At 41.7% G+C, this 25679-nt stretch overlaps 1 protein-coding gene across 1 annotated transcript in view; it reads right to left on the bottom strand.

Moving 5' to 3' along the window:
- Positions 1-25679, bottom strand: part of DNAH2 (dynein axonemal heavy chain 2) — a 6636854-nt gene that overhangs the window by 2035433 nt on the left and 4575742 nt on the right. Inside the window, exon 58 of the mRNA XM_044077324.1 lies at positions 5416-5555. Coding sequence (XP_043933259.1) covers positions 5416-5555 — 140 coding nt within the window. The remainder of the gene's footprint in view (positions 1-5415; positions 5556-25679) is intronic.

Raw genomic sequence — 25679 nt, 5'->3', positions numbered from 1 at the left:
TTTGGTATGATGTAAACAGAATCTCAATCGTCTGTGAATGCTTTATTAGTATAGTTAGTATATTTAACTTATCAGAATAATTAGGAAAAAATATGCTGGGAAATGGACTGTTTGGTTCCGACACCACTTTAGGAATGAAGGCTGGGTTAGCCCTGAGAGAATGTCTTTATGAAAAAGCAGATATGTCAAAGAGCTTTAAGGGCATGTGACTCAGATACTCTCCAAGCTGAAGTGATTATGGCCACTAGGAACAGTTTCCATGAAAGGACCTTTAACTCAACACAGGAAGCAGGTTTGAAGGGTGGCTGAGTTAAAGTTTCTAAGATGAAATTTAGATGCCAAGGAGGCACACAGTGTCAGACTAGGGGCTTGAGAACAACCCCTGTTAAGAAGGTCTTGCAAACTCTTTGAGAAGCCAAGAGTTCAGGAGTCTGCCTATGGGTGAAAACTGGAAACTGAGGTCAATTTAACTTTTCTGGTCAAGAAGCTGGCCCCATGTCAAATAATGTAATACAAAAACTGTAATAATCTGGGAATTAAACTTCAAAGGAGTTTATTCTCCAAGAAGAGACCCAGAGAACAAAACACTTCTATTTACTTAGACAGACCTTTTGTGCAGAGTATTTCTGAGATGCCAGAATAATCCAGTTGTTATCCTAGAATAGGGTAGACTGCCTGGCCATTGCTGGAATTGAAGAATCTAAAAGATTAGTTTCAGGTGCTGAAAATCTGGGTGAGGCTTCCTGAATGTGTGAGATAACAGATCTGGCAATAGATCGAGATGTAGACATCCTACAGAAAGCCCTCACTGAGACCAATGACTGGTGTTGAAACCATGGCCTTAAGCTTAATGCTAAAAAATGCGTCATCCCCTTTGGGAAAAACTCAATTCCCACTAATTACCACATCAATGGGAGCCCACTGAACAATGAAGGTGTTATAAGAGATTTGGGGACACAGGTTGATAGCAACCTGTCCTTCGACCACCACATTGCCACTGTGGTCAGAAAGTCCTATGTGGCACATCTCATTACCAACGGTTTTGCATCCAGGAAGAAAGAGGTCATCATTTCTCTCTACTCTTCCCTCATTAGACTAATCATAGAGTATAATGTCCCAATTGGCATGTACCTAACTAGACACCTGCAACAGCTGGAGAGACCACAGAAGTACCTCATGAAGAGGATCCTAGGCCTTAAACAAATGTCCTACATGGACAGACTCACAAAATTCCAGCTATTCTCCATCTCATATGATCTACTAAGAGGCAATCTCTGCTTGACTTACAAAGCCCAATCCCTCTGCACCACACGCTCCAGAGACCTCAACCTCATTACCACAATCAATAGAACTTGCTGGAGGGACAGGTTCATAACCCAGAGACTACCCATGCTCTGGAATAGACTTCCCATACATGTCAAGCAGAGCACCTCACAAGCCCTCTTCAAGCGAAATCTTGATGAGTGGATTGGAAATAGAAAGTTCACCCCAGGGATCACTCCAGTGGCTCTACTTACTAGAGGCACTGGGAACTAACTACAGGCGGCACAATGCCAGGGCACTTCTATGGGCTAGGTTTGTAAAGGCCCCAGGGCCATTAGCCTAGTACACACCTATGAGAAATCGGGGTGGTTTCTTAAGATGAGACTTTAGCAGAAGAATATAAATTTGTCTGAGCCAGGAAGGAGCAATTAGGATGACTGTCACTCTGCACTGAAGGGTTTTCTCCAAAAATCTGGGCATCGGTGTACAAGCATTAAAGGATCACAGAAGGCCACATCTCAACTACAGTACCTCTCAGTGACAGCCCGTCTTGGGGATCAAGGTAAAGTAAGTATTGCACTTGGAGCTGGCCTGGGATGCAAAGAGACTGCAGTATGGCTGGCCCCAGCAGTTGAAGATGGTGTGAGCTTGAGAGAGCACTCATGAGGAATTACAATACTGTTGATGAGCTTGTCCGCAAGGAAGTTGGATTTTAGCACAATATGCATTGCTACCAAAACGTTTGTAAGTTCATCAGCCATTATGACACTCTCTTTGCTTCTATACATACAGGACAGTACTTGGTTCCTCTTTGCTCTTTGATGTACCAAACAACCACCATTGTTGTCAGTCTAAATGGAATTCTCACTAAGGTGGAGGTACTCTTAAAACTCTCACAATGCCAGGAGAACCAGCCTCATCTCTAAGATGCTGATGCCAAGATTCACCTCTTGAATATTCCAAACACTCTGGACCATGAAAATGCACCTCCATCCCACCCCAAAGGAAAGTTGTCTGTAGTGACTATTGCCAGCAGAGGAGGAAGTACATAGGATCTTCCTGCTTGGACAAGTGGAGAAGTCCACCAGAAAATGTGCTTTGCAACTGTTGGTCAGAAAAATCGAGGAACTGAGGTTGTGAGTTAGCTGAACTAGTTGATCCTGAACTAACCACTGAAAGGCTCTTGTGTGCTAAACGGTGAACTGCACCATTACAATAAAGGATGTCATGAGAAGAAGAACCTGGACAACCAGATAGGCAAGAGGTCTGTTACATTGCAGAAAATAATGTATTGCATTGTGTAAGGCATGGACTCCTTCTGAAGTCAGAGACACTATGAGGTGAACTGAGTGCAGATGGCAGCTTATGAACTGGATGGTCTGGGTGTGTTCTAGTAATGACTTTTCCCTAGTGACTGCAATTCTTAAGGATAGACAAAGCTGGAGAAGGTGATCCTTAGTATTTTGAAGGACTCTACCTTTTTGGTAGCCAGGAGCTAATCATCCAAATATGGGGACACTCTGGTTCCTTGGAGAAGCAGATGAGCCGTGACTATGGCCATACATTTGGTGAATAGAAAAGAGAGCAATCCAGGTGTCCCACCAAATCATATAACGTTAGGGTACTACAGTTTCTTCCAAAAAAGTCAAAGGACCTCAGGCCTATTTTGTACCTTAGTCACCCCAACACCTTTGTAAAAAATATCCCTTTCAGAATGGCATAATAATGGCAGTTTTTCAGGTTTATGGAATGTAACCACTGGATAGGCTTAGATAAAAGAGGGTAAGCAGGGGTTCAGAAAGGCCATATTTGGCACTGATAATTAGGTAACCTGGTACATTATCAAGCTCATGGATGAAGTATTCTTAGTTTTTGAAAGGGCTAAGAGAACTTGTTCCATAGTAAGTGAAGGAGGTGGCTGGGATTATGGAATCTGTAGAACAGCTATAACTATGGGTGGATCAAAATTTGCCCTTAATTTGTTAGGTAGGATATTAGTTTGATGTGTACAAGCCTGTATCATACTTGTAAAATTCCTTGGGGTACTGACACGTCAGCAGTATTTTGGTCAATTTAGGCAAAGCTTGCCTAGGCTTAAAATGGCTCTTGGGCCAACAGCCTAGTAACCACCAATGACCTTATAAAAGATCCTGCATGCAAGGGGAACCAAAGCAATGTAAGGCCAGTTATGCCAGTACAATAGCTTTAAACACAGTATACTACCTTATGTGCACCAGTACAACCCTAGCAGAACAGCACAATTTTGTGGCACCTAGCCACCCCAGTACATAGCTAGGCTGTAGAGCTCTGTACTAGGGCCAGGCAAGCAAGCTCACTGTTTGGAACTCTTAAGGTAAAGGTTATTATGGTGATCCAACCAGGAGGAGATGAGGTCAAGCACCACATCAGGGAGATCTGATGAAAGATTAAGGTGTTTGATAAGGGATGCCAAAAGAAAACGGGGATTTGACAACAGCTGAAATCTGGTCTTTTACCACCAGCTTATCAGCAAAAATTATCCCTAAGTCACATAGCCACATAACATGAACTGCAGCTTGGCCTCAGCGTAATGACGCTCGGAGACAAAACTGACACTGAAGAGTTCCTAAGAATGGCAAGTATGATCACTGCACCACCTTGACGGTGCTGAGCTTCAGCAGATGTTTGATCAGTCAACAAGGAAGAATTCCTAGTCCTTAGTTAAATGGTTATAAGCTGAAAATGGACTCCCCTTACAAACCCTGAGACAAACAGGAACCAAAATACAAATGCTCAAAACATCAAAAGGGAAAATCTCCAACTCTAAGCGGTGTTTACAGAGTAGCACTCACTTTTCATTCACCAGACTTATATATCCCTAAATAAAGGAATCACTGTTGGTGCATACTGAAATTCCACCAGTTGTGATTTCTTATGTAAAACAGGAATCAACGTTCTGTTCCTTGGCATCTTATGATTGGGGCACTTGATTCTCAAGGGATTTGAACTTGGCTACCTATAGATACTCCAGTGAAAAGAAGTCCTGATGAAATGAAAGGTGTAGATATATATTGTCATCATAGCAATGGTACTGCAACCCTCCCAAATGCATAAAATCTCCTACAGGTAGTACGTGTGTATGTATATGGATGTAATCCAAGCACAAATAATGTGATACACTACTCCAAGTCATGCTAACTCACTAACCTCAAACATACGCCAAAAGAATATTACAACCCCAGAACCCTTCTGTAATAGTTCTTCCTGTATATTTATATTTCTTTTATCCTTTTCCTAGTGTCATCCTCGGAGCTTTCTGTTTTCATTTTCATATTTAAATCGTACTTATTGCCATTAATTTTTCAGTTATGTCTTTTAAGCCAAACCACATATGTTAATAGGCTCAGTACTTAATAGCAAATGTCTGACATTGGTATATATGAAAAATTCTTTATCAGTGATATTCTTAAATAAGCAATGTTCTCAATGCTACAAATCTTCACTGAACAAATTTTTTCATGTTAAAACGTTATTACCAACTGCTAAATGTCTCTAGCATTTATGCAATTATAATTTCAACCTTATTCTTAGTGCATTACACATATTTTGCATATTTATACTTTTTTGTCAATTAATACACAAATAAAGCATATTTTCCTGAACTTCCAGTAGACCAACTGAACAATCCCAGTTAACAAATGCAAACCAATATAGACAATAACCCAGCTGGCAGACGCTGTCACTGCAGCAACAATGATCTCCACAATCAATGATTCTGCACCACTACCCACACTGACACTTGCTGAGAGAATATGGAACTGCAGTGGTGTTGAGCTCCACCAGTCAGCTTCCACACTATTATCTACACTAACTCCTTACTGAAGATGGATGGAACACCAGTAGCTATGAACTTCCCCAACAGTAAGTGCACCTGAATGATTAAAAACAACTTTTCTTACAGATGTAGCCTAGGGCTGCTGTTATTGTCAGTTTACCCACAAATGATGTGGCTACATCACAGTCTATAATGATTTCTGTAAGAAAAAGGAATGAGGAAGCAAAGCACTTCTGAATGCTTACAGCTGAACATATCACGTTTCAACGACAATAGGAAAAGTCTGGATACTGTAGTGTCATTCTCTGTAATCCAGTCTTCCCTTTCTCTGGGCTTACCTAAATGGATCACCAACAGGACTTGTACAAAGAACAATATGGAGGTTGTTGCGCACTCTCTCTATCATGTAATTGAACATGTTATCTGGTGTTTCAATAATGCCTTCTGCTTTTGCTGCTTCTGATAGCAAATTCTGCACCTGTTAAAATAAGGAATGGCATCATTAGGATGTTAATGTCCAAGCAGAAAGGTATACAGATGAAAACATATTTCAACAATATTTCTTATCTATCTGTTTATATATGAATATGTGCATTACTGTGTGCGCATATGCAATCTGCAGTCACGAGGGTTGTGCATTTAAGAATGGAACTGTAAGAGACAGGCATAAAAATGAATGTTTCAATTAACATAACTGTGGGACACAGCCTATTTACTGGAATAGTGTGAGTGTGCATAGATATTTCCAGGTCAGCTATTTAATTGCAATACATTCTTCTTTTGAAACATAAATAAATGAAGTAAACAGCTATGGGGGTTGCACACTTTTTTTTTGCATATTTCAGTACAACTCAGCTGTCCTGACAAAGTAGAAAAACATACGGTCGCAAAGTATGATTAAAGTTATATAAAGCATAAAAAAAGAGAGAGATCTAATAGACTTGACCCATGATTTTTCTGTACAATGGTAGTCAAGCCCCAATTAGCAATTCCTGATGAAGAGAAGACTAGTTATTGCTTGGAAGTGTATGCCCCACAATAACCTCAAGACATCATGAATGGCTGACAGCACAAAAGCTACTGGTCAGGTAGCATAATAAGGAAGCCAAACCAGGAATTAGGCTTCATGCATAATATACTAAACAAATTATACCAACATCAGCCAAAGGTCAAATAATGCATCCTGTGTCACTAGCCAGAGTCAGACCAATTTTTAAAAGAAGTTATGTACTTACCATAATGTGCCATTTGTGTTGTCCATTTTCATTCTTCCTCAACTGATAGGTTTGGATCTGATCCCAGGGATCTGACTTTGCCATTGTTAAAGCTCATGGCAACCAAAAACTTTCACACTTCTCCATTACTCATAATGCACCAACCCTAAATTACCTCAGATCTTGTTTGCTGATTTTTGCCAGAAAGGAAAAATTACCTAAGCATAGACAAAGAAGGTGAAAACTACCATCCAGCCAATACATGAAAAGACTATATCTAGAGTTCTATACAAAGGACAGTGGTATCTCCTAAAGACTCACTCTTCCAGAATTTTTGCAAAGGATGGGGATTGGTGAGTGGGGAGTTGAAGAATGAAAATAGACAACATAGATGGAACTTTATAGTACAAAACATCTTTATCTAATGTTGTCAATTTTCATTCTGTCCTCATCTGATGGGACAGAGTCCTCAACTATCTAAAATCTTGGGTGTACTCAAGGAAGGATGTTCCTGAGCACATCTGAACAAAATGATGCCCTGCCTCTGGAGACCAAATCCAATTTGTAATGAGTAATAAAGTTATGTGGAGTAACCCAAGTAGCTGCTGCACATGTGTCATCCATGGATCTCCTGGAAAGAAACACTGAAGACGGTGTCATGGATCTACTTGAATGAGCTCATACCGGTTGTTTTAATGTAACACCCAATGTTTTATAAATAAATTATATGCAATCAGTTAGCCATCTGGCTAAAGTTACTTTGGCAAATGGTTTTCCCAATCTCAAATCAGCAAAGGAAACAAACAATTGGTCTGTCTTTCTTGTATCTTTTGTTCTATGCAGATAAAAACATAATTGTCTGTGAATGTCCAGTAAATGTAAATAGAAGTTATGTCCTTACCATAACGTTCCATGTGGAGTGTTCATCTTGCCTTTGTTCTTACACATGGGTTCGGAGCCGATCCTCGGCTCCGTGCCGGCCTCTTGCAAGCTCTGCATCGAGAAGAAGCTCGAGACAATCTAATACCCACAATCCCCCTCTGCCTTTACCTCAGATCTAGTTTGCAAGCAAACCAATCTCCAGAGAGAGCACATTCATGCTTACATCACATATGCACAGAAACAAGAGTCTATACATAACTATATATATAAAAGAACAAATAGACATATATATATATATATATATATATATATATATATATATATATATATATATATATATATATGCCAACTATGTACACAACATCTGCAAAGCAGTAGCAGAATGCTCCCGGCCAGGCATCAAAAGAACGTTCTTCTTAAGGGCGGGAGGGTGGGAATGTAAGAACAAAGGCGAGATGAACACTCAACATGGAACGTTATGGTAAGGACATAACTTCTATATGTGATAGTGTTCAATCTCGCCGTTTGTTCTTACACATGGGTAGCGTCCCTAGCTCCTTGTTCCTGAGGAACTCACGGGAGGACGTTCTTGAGCACAGTGGAACCAAAGGTTGCTCTGTCCCTAGAAGCCTTGTCTACCTTATAATGAGAAATGAATGTATGTGGCTAAGACCAAGTAGCAGCCGCACAAATAGCATCTAGTGGTAGGCGGGCTGCATGAGCCAGAGATGTAGACACTGACCTTGTGGAATGTCCTTTGGGTTTGTGTAAGAGAGTTAGATTTGAGGAATCATAGACATAGATTATACAATCCGTTAGCCACTTAGAAAGAGTTCTTTTGGTAACCGCTAGCCCTTTCCTGCTATCAGCAAAGGCCACAAAAAGTTGATCAGTTTTTCTGTGATCTTTTGTTCTATCCAAGTAAAATCTTAGTTGTCTGTGAACATCTAATTTGTGCAACATATACTCCATTTTGTTGGAGTGATTTTTGAAGAAGGTGGGCAATTCAATGGACTGATTAATATTGTTAATAGAACACACTTTAGGGAGGAAGGATGAATTAGTTCGAAGAGAAACTCTGTCAGAGTGAAAAATCAAATAAGGGTGCTTGATGGAGAGAGCCTGAAGTTCAGATACTCGCCTAGCGGAAGTAATGGCTACCAAAAAGAGAGTCTTCCAGGACAAAAATTTTAATGGGCAAGAAGAGGCAGGTTCAAAGGGGGGCAACATTAATTTAGATAACAACAAGTTTAGACTCCAAGGTGACGTAGGAGATCTGACTGGTGGTCTAATATGAAAAACCCCTTTTAAAAAGGCTTTACAAAGTCTGTGGGCCATAACAGGAGCCCCACATTCTTCCACATGGAAATTTGAAATGGCAGCCAGTTGAACTCTTAGTGTAGCAGGAGAAGCACCCTGATGGAATAAGTCCGTTAAAAACTCCAATATTTTATTCAAAGGAGCTATAAAAGGATCCACTTGCTGTGTATTCGCCCAGAATACAAATCGCTTCCATTTACTAGAATATGTTTTAGTAGTGGAAGCTTTATGAGAAGCCACCAATATATTCCGAACTGCTGGCGAAAGGAGATCAGACCTGGCTAAGTTGGGAATTGGAGCAACCAAGCTGCTAGATGGAGGGACCGGAGCGCGGGATGGGGAGCCCCTGACGAGTGAGTCAATAGATCTGGCTCTGGGTCCAGAATCCAGGGTCCCCGAATGCAGTGTGTCTTCAGGAAGGGAAACCAAATTTGACGAGGCCAGAATGGGGCAATGAGGATTATTGTCCTGTGAAGGTTTCTGGCTTTCTGGAGAAACTTTGATATCAGGGAAATGGAGGAAATGCGTACAGGAGTCCCGGGGGCCAATCGTGAATCAGTGCGTCCCTGGGGACTTCCCCTGGAGGGGGTAATAGGGCAAAGTAGCTCCTGCATTTGGCGTTCATTGGAGACGCAAACAGATCGCAGGAAGGCTGGCCCCACGTGCGAAAAATCCTTTTCGCCACTGACTGTTTTAGGGACCACTCGTGCGGTAACAGAATTGCTCTGCTCAGCCTGTCGGCTATGACGTTGGATGACCCCGGGATGTGCGTTGCTATTAGAAAGCGACCCGTGGACTCCGCCCACTGCCAGATTCTCATGGCCTCTCTGCATAGCTGATAGGACTTGGTTCCCCCTTGCTTGTTTATGTACCAGACTACCGACATGTTGTCCGTCTGAACTGCAATAGTTCCTAGAGGAAGAAAGGGAGCAAAGTGTTGCAACGCTAGAAACACTGCCCTCAACTCTAGAACATTGATGTGCAGATTGTACTCCAAATTGGTCCATTCGCCTTGGACTGTCTGTCCCTGAAAGATGCCCCCCCACCCTATCAGGGAAGCGTCCGTGGTCACCGTAACTGTAGGCGTGGGTAGCACAAATGGTCTCCCCTTGGAAAGGTTGCACGTTTGAAGCCACCAGTTTAGATGTGTCTTGCATGTTTTCATTATAAGAATCTCGTGTGTTAGAGGTAGTTGTTGAAACGACCATTGTGCAAACAGCAGCCATTGTAGGACTCTCATGTGCAGCCTTCCCAAGGGTATTGCAATAAGGGAGGCTGACATGAGTCCCAAAACCTTCAGTACCAGTTTTGCTGGAGATTTCCTTGACGAAAGTAGAAGACGTATGTGAGTCTGAAGTGATAATATCCTTTCTGGGGGAAGTCTTAGAATTAACTGACTTGTGTTTAATTCTGCTCCTATGAACAAGATATTTTGTGATGGCTGAAGCAAGGATTTTCCGAAGTTTACGGAAATCCCTAGGTGAACACACAGTTGAAGGGTAAAGTCCCTGGCCTGTAATAGTTGACGCTGGGTGGTGGCAGAAAGGAGCCAGTCGTCCAGATACGGAAACACCTGGAATCCTTGGCGTCTCAAGTGAGACGCTACCACTGCCATGCATTTGGTGAAGACCCTGGGGCTGAGGTCAGACCAAAGGGCAGGGCTCGAAATTGAAAGTGACTGGCTCCCAGCCAGAAGCGCAAATGATCTCTGGATGCCCTGGCCATTTTGATGTGGTAGTATGCATCTTCTAGATCTATTGAGCACATCCAGTCGTCCTTCTGTAAGAATGGAAGGATCGATTGAAGCGTGACCATTCGGAACTTTTCTTTCCTGACGAAGGTATTGAGGTAGCTTAGGTCCAGGATGGGCCTCCAGTCCCCTGTTTTCTTTGGAACTAAAAAGAACCTTGAGTAAGTCCCGAATCCTTGCTGGTCCGCTGGGACTGGTTGGATGACTCTTTTTTCTAGCAGCTTTGAAATTTCTATAGCTGCTGGCTCTCGCAGATGGGGCAGTACATCTGGGAGTCTTTTCTTTGGAATGGGATAGGATAGAAAGGGTATGTTGTAACCTCTGGTAACCACGCTTTTTACCCACTTGTCTGTAGTTATATTTTGCCAGGCCTGAGGGTATAAAGCTAAGCGACCCCGACTGCCTCCAGAGCAGGACAGTCGGGCCTCCTCTCAGGAGTGCTGGAAAGGTTTACCAGGGAGTGTATCCCTGTCACCTTGATGTTGCGGACCCCCTCTGCCGCCTGGGCGGCGTCTTCCACCTCTGCCCCCTCCTCTGCCTCTAGAGGGGGCATCTCCCTGTGTGCCTGGGAAAGATCCTTGGGGTTTTCGAAACCACATTTTTCCACCACGTTGCCCTTTGGGGTACGGTCTGGTTGGTGTGGAAAAACAGACTCCGACAGCAGACAGAGTCTTTCCCTCCTGTTCACACCGGGTAAGGGTCTCCTTTACTTTGGGGCCAAAGAGAGTGGCACCGTCAAATGGGGCGTTAGTAAAGGAAGACTTGAAGGCTTCCGCAAAGGAACATAAGTGCATCCAGGATTGTCTGCGAAGAGCAATCGCTGAAGCTGCTGCCCTACTCGAACCTTCGGCTGCGTAGGAAATCAGCCTCATGGACGAGTTCACAATGGATGTAAGGATATTAAGTTGCGCTGTCACTTTCTCTGAGACAGCCGCATCTGTAGTACCCTGGAGGGTATCTCCCAACTCTTTGACTAGATCCCTCTGTAGACGTGTAAAATGGGTCAAATAGTTCAGGGATCGCATGGAAAAAGCCGCTGAACTAAAAATGCGCTTCCCGTACCTATCCATCGTCCTAGAATCTTTATTAGGGGGATGGACAGATGAGGAAGACTCTGACATCTCCTTTTTCGTGGCCGCTGCCACCACCATAGCGTCCACTGGAACTCCTTTTGTTAAGTAGGTCTTGTCCTGAGGTGCCGTGATGTATTTATTGGGTTTCCTTGGGACTGGTTCCACTGTGTCAGGAGCCTCCCACGCCCTTCGACCAATTAGTTCCATTAATTCGTCGAAGGGAGGAGCGACCCAGGAGGAAAAAGGGCGAGCACCAAATGCCTTCAGCAGAACTGACTCATCCTCAGAAGGGGGAAGGGAGTGCCAGTCACCTCTCTGTTTCAGGATCTCTAATATGTCCGAAAAAGAGACATCTTCTGAAGGTGACTTAGGGGACCCTTCTGACTCATCTAAGTCAGTATCAGATGTCAAGGATTCTTGTGGAGAATCCAAGTGTCTCCTCTTACACAATCTTTTCCTAGGGACTTCTTCGTGGGGAGCATCCGAAGAAGCCTCCGAGGAAGAGGGGGCACCCTCCAGGGGTGGCTGAGACACTGGTGCCCGACGCTTGGATGTGGCCGTGGGTGCAGAGGAGGATAATGGCCCTTTATGGGGAGGAGAGGTTGCTTCCACTGATGTGGTTGTCTGGGTAGACAACACCTTCCTCATTAGGTCGAACGCCCCCGGGTCCCGCATCGAAGAATCTCCCGGTTCCGAAGAAATGGGAAGAATCCCCGACACAGGCACCGAAGGCATCGACCCCGAGGACGGAGCCGAATCGATCCGCGCCGAGGCCCCGAGGGGAAGAGTCGGAACCGAAACGTCGGTTCGACTCTCGGCCCCGGAACCAAGGACAGATCGTCGGCTCCGAGACTCCGGTATCGGGTCCGACGGAGTCGAGGTGAGAGGAACAGACCGAGAAAAAGACGGTTCTGGACCCGAGGGCTCCACAATCAGAAGATCAGCCTCTTCCGGCTCCAAAGACTGAACAGGTCTCGGAGGAGGAATGGATGGAGACACTGGGAGGCCTTCAAGTTTCGACACCAACTGGGTGGAAACCGAAATAAGTTTGGACAGGGCCGAATGCTCCAATAACTTCTGCACCACACGATCCACATCGATATCAGAGAGTTTTGAAGAAGAACGGGTCGAAGGAACCGAAGACGGAGCCGACCTCAATAAGGTCGAAGGAGGGAGCACCATCACCGGTTCCAAGACTCGAGGCTCAGGAACCGATACCAGTTGAACACTCGGCCCTGAAGTCTGTGGAACCGGTGATCTAACTTTTGCTGAAGAGCTCGGAGCCGATGACTTGGGCTCCGACGTCTTCGATTCCTTAGAGGATTTCGATGCCTGGTCAGAAGCATCCAGAGCCTCCTGAAAAGAAGGTTTTAATAAACCTCTGTCCATGAGTTTCCTGCCTATCTGTCATGACCCTCCCACTAAAAGAGTGACAGATAGAACAGTCCTCTTGCAAGTGGAGAGGGCCAAGGCAGTAGACGCAGGAACTATGGTTGTCAGTCACTGACATTTTCTGGCCACACTGACAACGCTTAAATCCTGATTTTACCTTATCAGACATTTTACAAGAGAAAGACAAGTCCAGTAATATAGTCAAATCCGAGAAAAAAGTGTCAAATCCGGTTTAAATGTCAAATCCTTTTTAAAATTTAAGAAGGGTTGTAGGCCCCGAAAAACTCTAACCGATTAATAAGATTAACGGTACCGAGAATTTAAGCCACTCAACACACAATCACTCACTATATCGAGATATATCTAATAGAACAAAAAAATCCAATAAAATATAACAAATTAAGTTATATCTTAACTTTAGATGCTCGAGCTAGCTCCCAGCGATGCGAACGCAGCAGCGGCAAACTAGATCTGAGGTAAAGGCAGAGGGGGATTGTGGGTATTAGATTGTCTCGAGCTTCTTCTCGATGCAGAGCTTGCAAGAGGCCGGCACGGAGCCGAGGATCGGCTCCGAACCCATGTGTAAGAACAAACGGCGAGATTGAACACTATCACATCATGTATTCACCACTGTTACCAAATTTGGGGAAGAAAACTGGCAAATTAATGGACTGACTGATATTGGATTCTGACACCCCCTTGGGAAGAAAGGATGCATTGGTTTATAACGTAAATCTGTCTTGTGTAAAAAACCAGGCATGGAGATTTTGAAGACATGGCGTAAATTTCTGAAATTTGTCTAGCAGATGTAATGGTTACTAGAAAAAAAATGTATTCCAAGTAAAACATTTAAAGTTACACTTAGCTGCTGGTTCAAAGGGAGAATGTATAAGTGCCTGTAGTATCAAACTGAGGTGCCATGGGGAAGTAAGGTCTTTAAATGAAGGTCTTAAAAGCAAAATGCCTCTCAAAAGAACTCTGCACAGCTTATGACAGCTACTTAGGTACCTTGAAATCCAATGTGAAAGTTTGATATTGCAGATAACTGAACATTAACGGTTGAGGAACTAGCTCCTTTAAAAAGTAAGGCCAAAAATTCAAGGATGTTATGTATAGAAGCTGAAAAAGGTTCAAAATGATTTTGATCTGCCCAATACAAAATTTTTTTCCCATTTACTGGAATACAGTTTATGTGTTGAAGGTTTATGTGAAGATAAAGTATATGTTAGAAGAGAGCACAGGTTGTCTGGCTAGTAACGGAATTGCAGAAGCCAGGCTGTCACAGCCTGAGGTTTGATATGTCTGGATGGATCATGCCTGTCAGGTGAGATAGGAGGTCTGGAATTGAATCCAGAATCCAAGATTGGTCAAGTAAGTGAAGCCAAAGGAAGGGGAACCAAATCTGTTGAGACAAGTAGGGAGCAATGAGGATGACTTTGTTCTTCAACATAGCAGATTTCTGTAGGAATTTCAGAATTAGTGGGATTGTTGGGTAAGCATAAAGTAGACTAGAGCCAATTGTGAATGACAGCATCCCTTAGTGATTTCCCCTGTGTGGGGATTAGGGCAAGGTAGCTGCTGCATTTGCTGTTTAGGAGAGAAGCAAAAAGATCACAGCGAGGCTGGCCCCACTGATGGAAAAACATTTCTGTCACATTATTGTAGAGAGACCACTCGTGAGGCAGAAGAATGCACTTGCTCAGCTTGTCTGCTATCACACTGGGCTTCCCCAGAATGCGCATTGCTATGAGAAAGCGGTTGGATGAGATCACTCACTGTCACACACTGAGTGCTTCTCAACACAAGGGGTAAGATCTGGTTCCTCCTTTTTTGCTGATTTACCAAACTACTAACATATTGTTCATTTGAATTGCAACTGTCCGCAAAGCTAGAGCATCTTGAAGGGCCTGCAATGCTAAAAGCACTGCTCTCATCTCTAGGACACTGATATGTAAGTTGGTCTCTTCGGGAGACCAAGTGCCTTGGACTTTTTCCCCAGGAAGTGACCGCCCCCTTTCTGGGAAACATCCATTGCCACTATGGCCTTAGACTGAGGGGGAACAAAGAGATGGCCTTATAGAACCTGTTCTGATTGAACCCATCACCCGAGATCTCTCTTCCATATTTGAGCAATTCATATCAGAGTTAACATGGGTTGGTAAAGAATTGACCATTGCATTGCTAACACCCACTGTAGAATCCTCATATAAAATCTGGCTAAAGGCACTAGTGTTATTGCCGCTGACACTGAACAGTGCTCCTATGAATTCCAAATCCTGAGTAACTTCCAGTTGAGACTTGTTGTAGTTTATGGTTATCCCCAGATGAGAACACGTCTGGAGAACCTGATCTCGCCATTATTAACTGATGTCTGGTAGAGTGGTAATGAGCCAGTTGTTTAGATATGGAAACACATGGAATCCTTGCAGTCTCAAGTGAGCTGCTTCTACTGTCATACATTTAAACACCCTGGAGGGCTGCGGTGTGGCCAAAGGGCAGAATTCTGAACTGGTAATTACTGGCTACCATCCAGAAGCATAAGTGCCTTCTGGATTGTCTGTTCATCTTTTTGTGTTAGTACGCATCCTGAAGGTCTGTCGAGCACATCCAGTCGTCCTTGCCCAGAAAAGGGAGAATGAGCTGAACCATGACCACCCAAAACTTGGTGCATCAAACTGACTTGTTTAAGTTGCTGATATCTAAAACTGGTCTTCAGTACCCTGTTTTCTTTGGCACTAAAAAGAACCTTGAGTAAGTTCCAGATTCTATCTGATCTGGCAGGACCTCTTGAATGACTCTCTTTTCTAGCAGCTTTTGTATTTGAATTGCTGCTTGTTCCCTCTGACTCGGTGGAACATCAGGAATTTTTCTTGAGATTGGAGGTGGAAAAGAAAAGGGTATTATATAACTTCTGGAAAGAATCCTCTGCACCCAGTAACCTCTGGAAATAATCCTCTCGCCAGGCTCTCTGGTGCAGAGATAATCGAATCCGGATTGCCTCCAGAGGTGGACAAATCAGGCCTCATTTCAGGAGCATTGGTAAGGTCTGTCAAAGTAAGGATCTCTGGACCCCTGGTTTTGCGGGCTACCTCTGCCACAGGTGCAGCGCTAACAATTGGAGTTTCCTCCTCTGCCCTTGGGGAACTACCCCCACGTGTGTCCTGGAAAGGACCCCGAGATCTCTTGAACCACATCTTCTGACCACCTTGCTGATTCCTACAAAAGGATCTTTGAGGGGTCGAAAAATGTATGCTCATCGCAGATAGGGTCTTTCCATCCTTCTCACAGCTGGATAATGCATGCTTCACTTTGGGGCCAAACAAAGAAGTGCCATCAAAAGAAGCATTGACAGCTGATGTCTTGAAGGGCTTCACAAAATCACATAAGCACATCCAAACATGTGAGGTTCCTTTGGCTACGTTTGAAATGAGCCTCATGGATGAATTCAAAACAGATTGTAGGGTAGCCAACTGAGAAGTCACGGAAGATTGGACCTCTGCATAGACGGATCCTGAGAGGGTGTTTGATAGTTTCTTAATCAAATTCATCAGCAATCTTCTAAAATGTGCCAAATAATTCAGCGACCTTAAGGCGACATGCTTCCCAAATCTGTCCATTGCCCTAGACTCCTTCTTAGGGGGGATGAACACTGGAACTCTCTTCAGAAAGTTCCTTTTTGGTGGCTACCGCCATGACAAAGGCATCAAAGGGCACAACCTTACCCCAAAACTGTTTGTTCAAAGGTGGTGCTGTAACTTTGTCAGGTCTCCAAGTTATTTGTTCAACTGTGTCGGGTTCTTTCCACGCCCACCAAGAAACTAACTCAGTAATCTCATCAGCAGGTGGAGTAACCCCAGAGATAGATGGGCCAGTCCTGAAAGCCTCTAGGAGTACAGACTCCTCGGATGAATGGTTGCTGTGCATCCAGCCACCTCTCTACTTTAAGATCTCAAGGATATCTCCAAATGAGACATCTTCAGTAAGTGACTGTTAGGACCCTTCACCTTCATCGAAGTCTGTACCTTTGGTGACAGACTCATATGGGGAGTCCAAGTGCTTCCTTTTACAAGTCTTCTTCCAAGTGACCTCCTCAGTGGGATGCTCTGGGGAGGAGATGGAAGAAATGGATATACCCTGTTGGAAAGCCTGTGGATCTCTGACTGGCTGTCCCTGTAGCAAGGAGTGATGAGGCTTTGAGCGCAGAGACATCAAGGTAAAAGATTTAGTATCCGAGGGGGTTGGATCCTTCTGTTCGACTGAGGCATTGAAAAACGCTCTTCACAGCCTCAGAGGCAAACTGCCCTGGAGAATAGGAAGACCTCAGATCTGAAAAGACAAGATTTTGGATTGCAGAACTCTCCTGTGCCAAAGACGATCTCCCCTAGGTGGAAGCTGGAGCAGAGCTACCCATTGCCGAGGCTCCAAGGTGCAGAGACGACTCCAACACCTCAGATACAAAAGGGAAGCTTTGGTTCCAAGAATTCTCTGGATCGGACAGGACCAGCTCGAGCACTCAAGAGTAAGCTTCAGATCCAAGGATATTAAAATCTTCAGATACAAGCCAGACAGAGCCAAACAGCTCAGATCCATAGACTCTGAGACCACTAAAGAAGCCAGAGGAGGAACTTGCATTGGGGGTGTAGTAGAAGAACGGACCTCCTGCCTGAAGAAGTAGGAGTTGATAGACATGTATCTGACCATGCACCAAAAAAAAAATCTTCCTCACCACTCTTTCCACATCTTCCTCTGTCAGACCTCTGGTAGAACGAGTGGAGACAACAGAAGGAGACTTAGGTCACCAAAAAGAGGGAGGGTATCCTTGAGGGCAATGGATCCACTGAAGGCAGATATTTAGTGCTGGTTAGCTGAATTAAAGTAGAAGGACTAGAAGTTGTCAGATCTGATACAGTTTTACTGGGATCTGAAGAAGTCTGATCAATTAATTTTTTCTTTGTTAGACATGAGGGTGAGGGCAGATGTCTTTTTGCTCACTTTTTGGATGGCTCTGAAGCTGTGGAAAAAACTGAAGGTTTTAGAGACAAGGTTTTCATTTTAGGAGGTTTCTCTCCAGATATAACCACTTCAAAAGCTAAGGGTAACAAGCCCTTTAAAATAAGTTTAGTTTTATGTTCAACCAAAGCCCTGGGGTTGAACCCATGGCAAACAGAGCAGTCTTCTTGGTGATGAAGCAGGCGCAGACAATACACACACATTTTGTGGTCATCCGATTAGGGAAGTTTATGCCCACACTTAACACATTTTTAAAATCCTGCAGGGCCTTTTTCCACCATAACTAACAAACTCCAATAAATTCAACAAAATCCACAAACTATACAATTTTCCAAAGAATGACAGTTAAAAGATTTTTTTGTTTGTTTTTTTTCTTTTTTTAATGGAAAGAAGAAGGAGAAGAAACTACCAACAATGGTAGAAAAAAAAGAGTCTACGCTAAGGTATTGAAAGGAAATGCTTAGTACAAAGGTCAAAGAAAGAAAGAAAAAAATAACTACTAACAATAGTAGATATAAGGTACTTTCAAGTATGATAGGTAAGGGAAATACGGAAAGGTTTAAAAAATAAAATAGATACTGAAAAAAATAACTATTAACTTATCTGACAGGTGCTCGAGAGTTACGGCAAAAACACATCTTTCACTGAAAGTGGCAAATGAGATCTGAGGAAACTTATGGTTGGTGCATTATGGGTAAGGGAGAATTTTGCGAGTTTTTGGTTGCCAAGAGCTTTAGCAATGGCTGAGTCGGTCCCGAGGGATTGGATCCAAACCCATCAGTTAAGGATAGAATGAAAATTGACAACATCAGAAATAATTTTCTATGTTTAATTATTTTTCTGTACTGAGAGGAACAGCCATTCTGATCATTTCACCAATAAAAACATGTTTCTGACTGCTGAAGCTGCCAAGTCTCATACATTGAGTCTTCAGCATTAGAAAACACCAGTTATGCCCGTGTATTATCCTCAATGCATGCTTCCTCAAACTTCACTGTTAAATATGGCCACTGTATGAGATCCAATCAGATAAACCAAATGTACTGTGTGCCATCTCAGAACTTCCCAGCCATGACAATAAAACTGCTTATGAGCAAAAGGTTTATTCACTAAAACAAAGTATAAAAGATGAAAAATATAACTTTATTAAAAATTCAATTTTGTTTGTCTAAATTCAAAAGATAGAAAAAGAGAATAAGTACTTCATGCAAATAGTGATAGCAAAGATAAGGCAGATTTGGTTATCATTACAAAAAAAATAATTGTTAAAGGCAGAAAAAGCAAGAACTAAATAAATGTTAAGCAATGTAGATCCTGAACTCACTTAATAAACCATTAGACTTAACAAGAGCCTTAGTTCTCTGACTTGCTAGCTAAGAAAATGGAAATGATCAAGGTACAGACTGTAAATGAAGGAGAAAATACACAAAAATTTGGTATAGAAAAATGCAATAAAAAACAGAGAATGAAACAAAGAGCACATCTGACTACAGGAAATAACACAATCTACAAACAGTAGAAATTGGGATGGGTCAATACCCTTAATGGGGACAATATCCAGCTTAAGAGAAAATATGTACAAAGGCATAAGAAATAATTTTGCCAGAATTTGTACAACAAAATCTGCAAAAAGAGGAAAATGATAGGAATATACAAGATACAGAAAGGAACAATGAGTAATGACAAACCACACAGAGAAATTGTAAACAAATATAGTAGAAATCAGACATTGCATGGAGTGACAAAAAGCAGAATATATGAAGATACATTCTGCAAGATAACGATAAACACAACCAAAAACAGAAATAAGATTTACCAAGATGATGGTTAATGGTCACCATTATGTAAGAAGATGATTATATCAAGCTAAGGCCCTAACCAAAGTTATACAATCAAGCAATTAGATCTCTGCACATATCTCAGTGAAGCAATTTTCTATACGGTGACATTTTACAAAAATAATTAAATAAAAATACAGTACATAAGATGACTGTGATACTTTTCAATGTGTCTGAAGGAAAAGACTCCAACCTACTGCACAGCCAGTCCCCTAAGCATCATACAGAGTTTATATAATGTCCCTAAGAGCATTTATAAAGAGTCAAAGACACTATGTAAGTTGCTGGACCACTATGGGAATATATCTGAGGACAATGGCAAGCTCAAAGGTACTAAGCAAAGCTATGCACAAACTGCTACATGATTCTGAGCTCAACAGCACAGAGGGATATCCTTTCCCTTCTTAGACAGAAAAATAAAGTACAGTTGTTTAAAGTAAACTTACCACAACAGCAGATGTTTGAATGCTCAATGCTGCAGTAGCCTTTGCTATATGGGTTATATCCTGCTAAGGATATAACACCCAGCCAGCTTCCAAAGTTTCAGGGCACCCTCCACAAGCCCAAACCATTAACCAGCTCAAGAAGAGCTGAAGAAAACTTCCAAGATGGTTGTACATTTAGTAACAGCTTAATTTAAGCTTGCCCATTCTGAAAACAAAACTTAGCAGAAAAATCCAGTGGACTTATACTTCTGGGTGAATTTCAGTAACTGGCTATTAACCGCACTGACTGGATGTCAGGAAAAAATAAGCACAGAGGACCTTAAGGCAAATCAACTTCAAAAACACTGACTGAGAAAAGTACTGCAGCTGTTCTGCAAAAAGCAGTGCAAGTTCCAGAAGTGACTTCCAGTAATCTAGAGGAAAGTATCAGGCAACTCAACTCAGACCTAATTAAAATAAATGAAACACTGATGGAGTATATCAACTCAAACAAAAAAAGGCTGGAAAAAAGAAAGAAGGTTTAAACAGATATTCAGATGAGGTGATAAAACTGCATAAATTAGAGGTCACAATGAAGAAAAGGGTTGCTGAATATGAGACTGCACAAGAAAAAATGCTTCAAACAATAATAGAATTAGAGGACAGAACATGTAGGGAAAAACTGACATTTTCTGTTGTACCAGAGAAGCTGGAAGGAACAGACTGTATTAATTTTTTGAAAGCACAAACAAAAACTGGACTGGTATTCCACAGCAGGAATTTTTACTTGAAATGGCATATTCTGTGTATGCTCCAAACCTGGCTATGAGAAAGCAACCTAGACCCTTAATAGTAAAGATGCGATCCTATTAGCAGAAGGAGATGATTCTGACAAAACTGTGACAGAAGGACAAAGTACTAAAGTGGGAGACAGCAGAGTGTTTGTGGAGAATGATTACTCACTGTACGCTAGGCAGAAGAGAAGTAAATTTATACCACTATTCATGGAATGTTGAGAAGCAGGCATGAGATTCAAACTGCTGTACTCAGCTATCTTCAAAATATTCTTCCCTGAAGGGACACAATCATTTTTGATGAAGTGCATGCTAAGGAAAAAATACAAACATTTGTCCAACAAAAATTGAGTAGTGAAACAGGATGAGAGACTGTTTCTGGTTCTTCTGGTAATAAATATGACTTTCCCAGTGAAATATTTCTAGTGCTTCAACTGAAAATGCTTGAGAGAAGGAAAAACAAAGAGTTGGCAAGAAGAATTGAGAATAAGCAGAGAACGGATTTGGGAGATGGAGATGAACAGTAATAAAATCAGTAACTTGGAAACTGACAAACGTGGTATTACAAACCAATAATTATATTTGTGAAACATGACAGAACAAGAAAATCTGGAAATGTTGGACTTTGTTAAACTGGGGACTATAAAGCATATGCTCTACTTCATGTCATTAATGTTCAGAAAAATACTTAAGAAAGGGGAAGAGGAGGAATAAAGTTAACTGTAAGTAAAACAAAACTTTTTCTTAAGGGTACTATTTTTATGGTTTATGATTTTCTTTGCATGCTATAAAATAAAGTTTTCTCTGTTATTTTTAAGTGTAATGGGGATACCTAAGTAAACTAAACAGGTACTCCTGTTTGTTTTTATTTTCTTTTTTCTTTCTCTCTTCTCTGTTTCTCCTTGTTCAGTTTTAAGAACTGTGGGAACTGCAATGTGAAAAAGAGAGAGAGAAGTCTGGTTAAAAGAGCATGACACAAGAAAAATTGGTGTGTTTTTTCTTATTCTTGCATAGGGAAATGATTGGATTAAGGCCATTAGCTTGATCTAGTAACAAGTTTTAAGAGAAAGCAGGTAAATGAAAAATTATGCTGAATATTATATAAGGGCTTTTTCTAGCAAATAAATATATGCTTAATAGCAATTCTGCAAACGAACCTCATGTCTCCAGGAGACAATCTGATAAACAGAAATGGCTAGGAGATAATGTTCTATGACAGCATTCGAGTGTTTACTAGTTAGGAAAGATATAAAGATAAGACAAAACCAGAGGGCACTTCGAAGAAGCACAGGCTGCACCATGCATCTTAGCATGGATAACCTTTCTTTTAGGTTAAGTCTGTCAGTGTGGCTATTAGTTTGGAACATTTGTTCCTATTAGGAGGGTAAAACATCAACATTTGAAGATGTACACAGTTTTGTATGTTATTATTAAGTTAATAGGCTTTAGGGGGTATTGGGGATGTGTGTTTTTTCTGAGGGCTTTCAATAAAACAAAATGTTTTATAAGATGTGACATAGGCTCAAATGGATATGACAGGAAAAAAAGTTATGTACTTAACATAGTGTTCCATCTTTGCTGTCCGTTTTCATTCCTATTTAGATCTGATCCTCAGATCCAACTTAGCTGTTACTAAAGCTTGTGGCAACCAAAAAGCTCTTGATCTCCTCATAATTCACCAACTCCTAACATACCCCAGATCTTGTTTTACTGATTTACCTAAAATAGGACATATTAAAACACACACACACACACACATATATATATATATATATATATATATATATATATATATATATATATATATATATATATCCTACAGAAGAAACATTCTGGAGCTCATCATTAAGGATAGTGTAGTCCTTATAATATCTTGTTCTTCCTGAAGCCTATTGTGATTAATAAGGGTTGGGGGATTGGTGGGCGGGAAGTGGAGGAAGAATGAAAATCAAAAACACAGCTGGGAACATTATAAGTACATACATTTTTTATCTGATGTTATAAATTTTCATTCTATCTGCAACTGTTGTTGGGGCAGAGTCCCCAAATACCTAAAATCTTGGGTGGCCTCTAAGGAAGGATATTCCTGAGCAGAGTTGAGCCAAACCATACCTCTCATCGTCTTAGCGCAAGAAATCTATTCAAAGCCAGACATAATGAAGGACAGAAGTCCAAAAGTGGGACAGATTCTAAATATTGCTCTTATAAACTTAGAAAGTTGATATAACAGGATTTGTTTTAGCATGCATTTTTATGAAGAATATGATGTCTGAAACATAAATGTATGTCATTATTTGGTGACTTCAAGCTTGACATCATCACAGTGACTAGCTAGAAAACTACAGATTTTATGAGAAACAGACCAAAAACTGCAAGCAAAAATCTGGACAGTTGAGAGGTATGAGTCAAAGGCTGCTCTTCCCCTCTAGACCAGATCCAGTTTGTAATGAGTGATAAAAGTATGAGGATTGGCCCAGGTTGCAGCCACACATATATTTTCCATGGAAGCTCTAAATATAAACACTGAAGAAGATACTGTGGACCTAGTTGAGCAGATTCTTAAAGGTTCTGGTAAGGTCAGACCAAACTTCTTTTAGATGAATGATATGCAATCAGTCAGCCATCTGGCTAAGGTTACCTTTGCAACTGGTTTGCCCAATTTAGCATCTGCAAAGGACACAAATAGTTGATCTGTCTTTCTAATCTCTTTTGTTCTATGAAAGTAAAAACGTACTTGTCCGTGAACATCTAATAGATGCAACATATATTCACCTTTGTTTGCAAATTTAGGAAAGAAAACTGTCAAATTAATGGACTGACTGATATTGGATTCTGACACCATCTTAGGAAGGAAAGAAGTGTTGGTACGCTATTCTTATGAAAGATCAAGCAGGGAGGTTTAGAGGACAATGTTTGAAGTTCTGAAATTCTTCTAGTAGAGGTAATGGCCACTAGAAAAACAGTTTTCCAGGTCAAGAACTTAGGATTGCATTTATCACCTGGTTCAAAAGGAGAATGAATTAAGGCCTGCAGTACCAACTTTAAATACCATGGAGGAGTAGGATCTTTGTATAGAGTTTCTTAGCAGGAGTGTGCCACTCAAAAATACTTTACAAAGTTTAGAAGAGGCCACAGAAGAATTCTCAAATCCATCAAGAAAATTAGAGATTGCTGCTCCTCATTAAAAATTGATCAAAAACCTGAAGTATATTATGTACATGAGTTGAGAAGGGGTCATTGTGTTTTTGTTGTGCCCAGCAAATTAACCTTTTCTATTTACTTGTGTAAAGTATTCTTGTAGAAATCTTATGGGAAGATAAAAGAATGCAACGGATGGAGGAAGAGAACATAGGTTGTCTGGCTATTAACAGACTTGAAGAAACCAAGCTGTCAGCTTGAGGTTTGAGATATCCAGATGAATCATACCTGTTGGGTGAGACAGGAGGTCTGGAATTGGATCCAGAATCAAAAGTTGATAACACAGATAAGGCTATAGGAGAGGGAACTAAATCTGTCAAGGCCAGTAAGGTGCAATGAGGATGACCAAGCCTTTCAACCTGACAGGTTTCTGCAGGATTTTTGGAATTAAGGGAATTGACGGGTAAGCATAAAGTAGAGGGGGGCCAATCCTGGAGTACAGCATCCCTCATTGATTTCCCCCAGAGGGGGGGATTAGAGCAAATAAGTTGCTGTGTTTTTGTTTAGGGGAGAAGCAAAATGTTTGCAGCTAGGTTGGTCCCATATGATAGAAAATAATTTCTGTCACTTTCATGTTGAAAGACCACTCATGAGGTAGAAGAATGGATCTGCTCAATTTGTCTATCACGTTGGACTTCTCTGGAATGTGCATTGTTATGAGAAAGTGGTTGGATGAGATCGCACATTGCCACACTGAGTGCTTCTAGACACAAGGGGTAAGATCCGATTCCTCCTTGTTCTTTGATGTACCAAACTATTGACATATTTCCCATTTGAATCACAAATGTCCCGAAAGGGACAGCATCCTGAAAGACCTTTAATGTGAAGAGCACTGCTGTCATCTCTAGGACATTGATATGAAAATTGGCTTCTTCAGGGAACCAAGTGCTTTGGGCTGTTTTTCCCAGGAAGTACCCCCCCGCCTCAATCTGGGAAGTGCCCCATGGTCACTACAGCCTTTGGCTGAAGGAAAATGAAAGGTGGGCCTTGTAGAACTTGATCTGACCGAGTCCAGCACCAGAGGTATCTCTTGGATGCTTCAGTGATTCTTAGCTGACATGCGCTGGTAAAGAATTGACCACTGTGTTGCTATCATCCACTGGAGAATTATCATATGAAATCTTGCTAGTGAAACTAAGATTATGGTAGCTGACAATTACCCCAAGCCTTTAACAACCAACCAAGCTGAAATTTTGGTATTGTGAATTATCTTCCTGACATGGAATCTGATAGTTTGCACTCTTGAGACAGAAAAAGAAACAGTCACTGATTTTGTGTTAAACACTACTCTTGGGAATTGTAAGGTTTGCGTTGGTTGTAGCCAAGACTTCTCAATTTATGGTTATCCCTAAATGAGAACAAATCTGAAGAGGCCACAGAAGAATTCAAGCTCCAAGAGGCATCTGGATCTGAAGACGCTGGAGCTGGTGCACTCAGAGTGGTCTTCAGATGCAAAGATAACAGTATCTTCAGAAGAATGTGACCTCTTGCTCTTGTTAGTAGATGCCTGATCACAGCAGCAATGATCCAGTCATCTGCACATGGAAACACATGGAATTATTGTGGTTTTTAAGTGAACTGCTACCACTGCCATGCATCTGCTGAACCCCTGGGAGCTGTGGTGAGGCCAACGGGCAGTGCTCTGAACTGATAATAACTTGCTTCCAGCCAGAAGTGTAAATCATCATCATCAGCCCCCTTTTTCC

Source organism: Protopterus annectens, chromosome 7.part0, assembly GCF_019279795.1.
Source record: "Protopterus annectens isolate FY-2018-M chromosome 7.part0, PAN1.0, whole genome shotgun sequence".
Classification (NCBI taxonomy): domain Eukaryota; kingdom Metazoa; phylum Chordata; order Ceratodontiformes; family Protopteridae; genus Protopterus; species Protopterus annectens.
The sequence above is the reverse complement of the archived record's forward strand: the minus strand, read 5'-3'. Positions and strand labels throughout refer to the sequence as shown.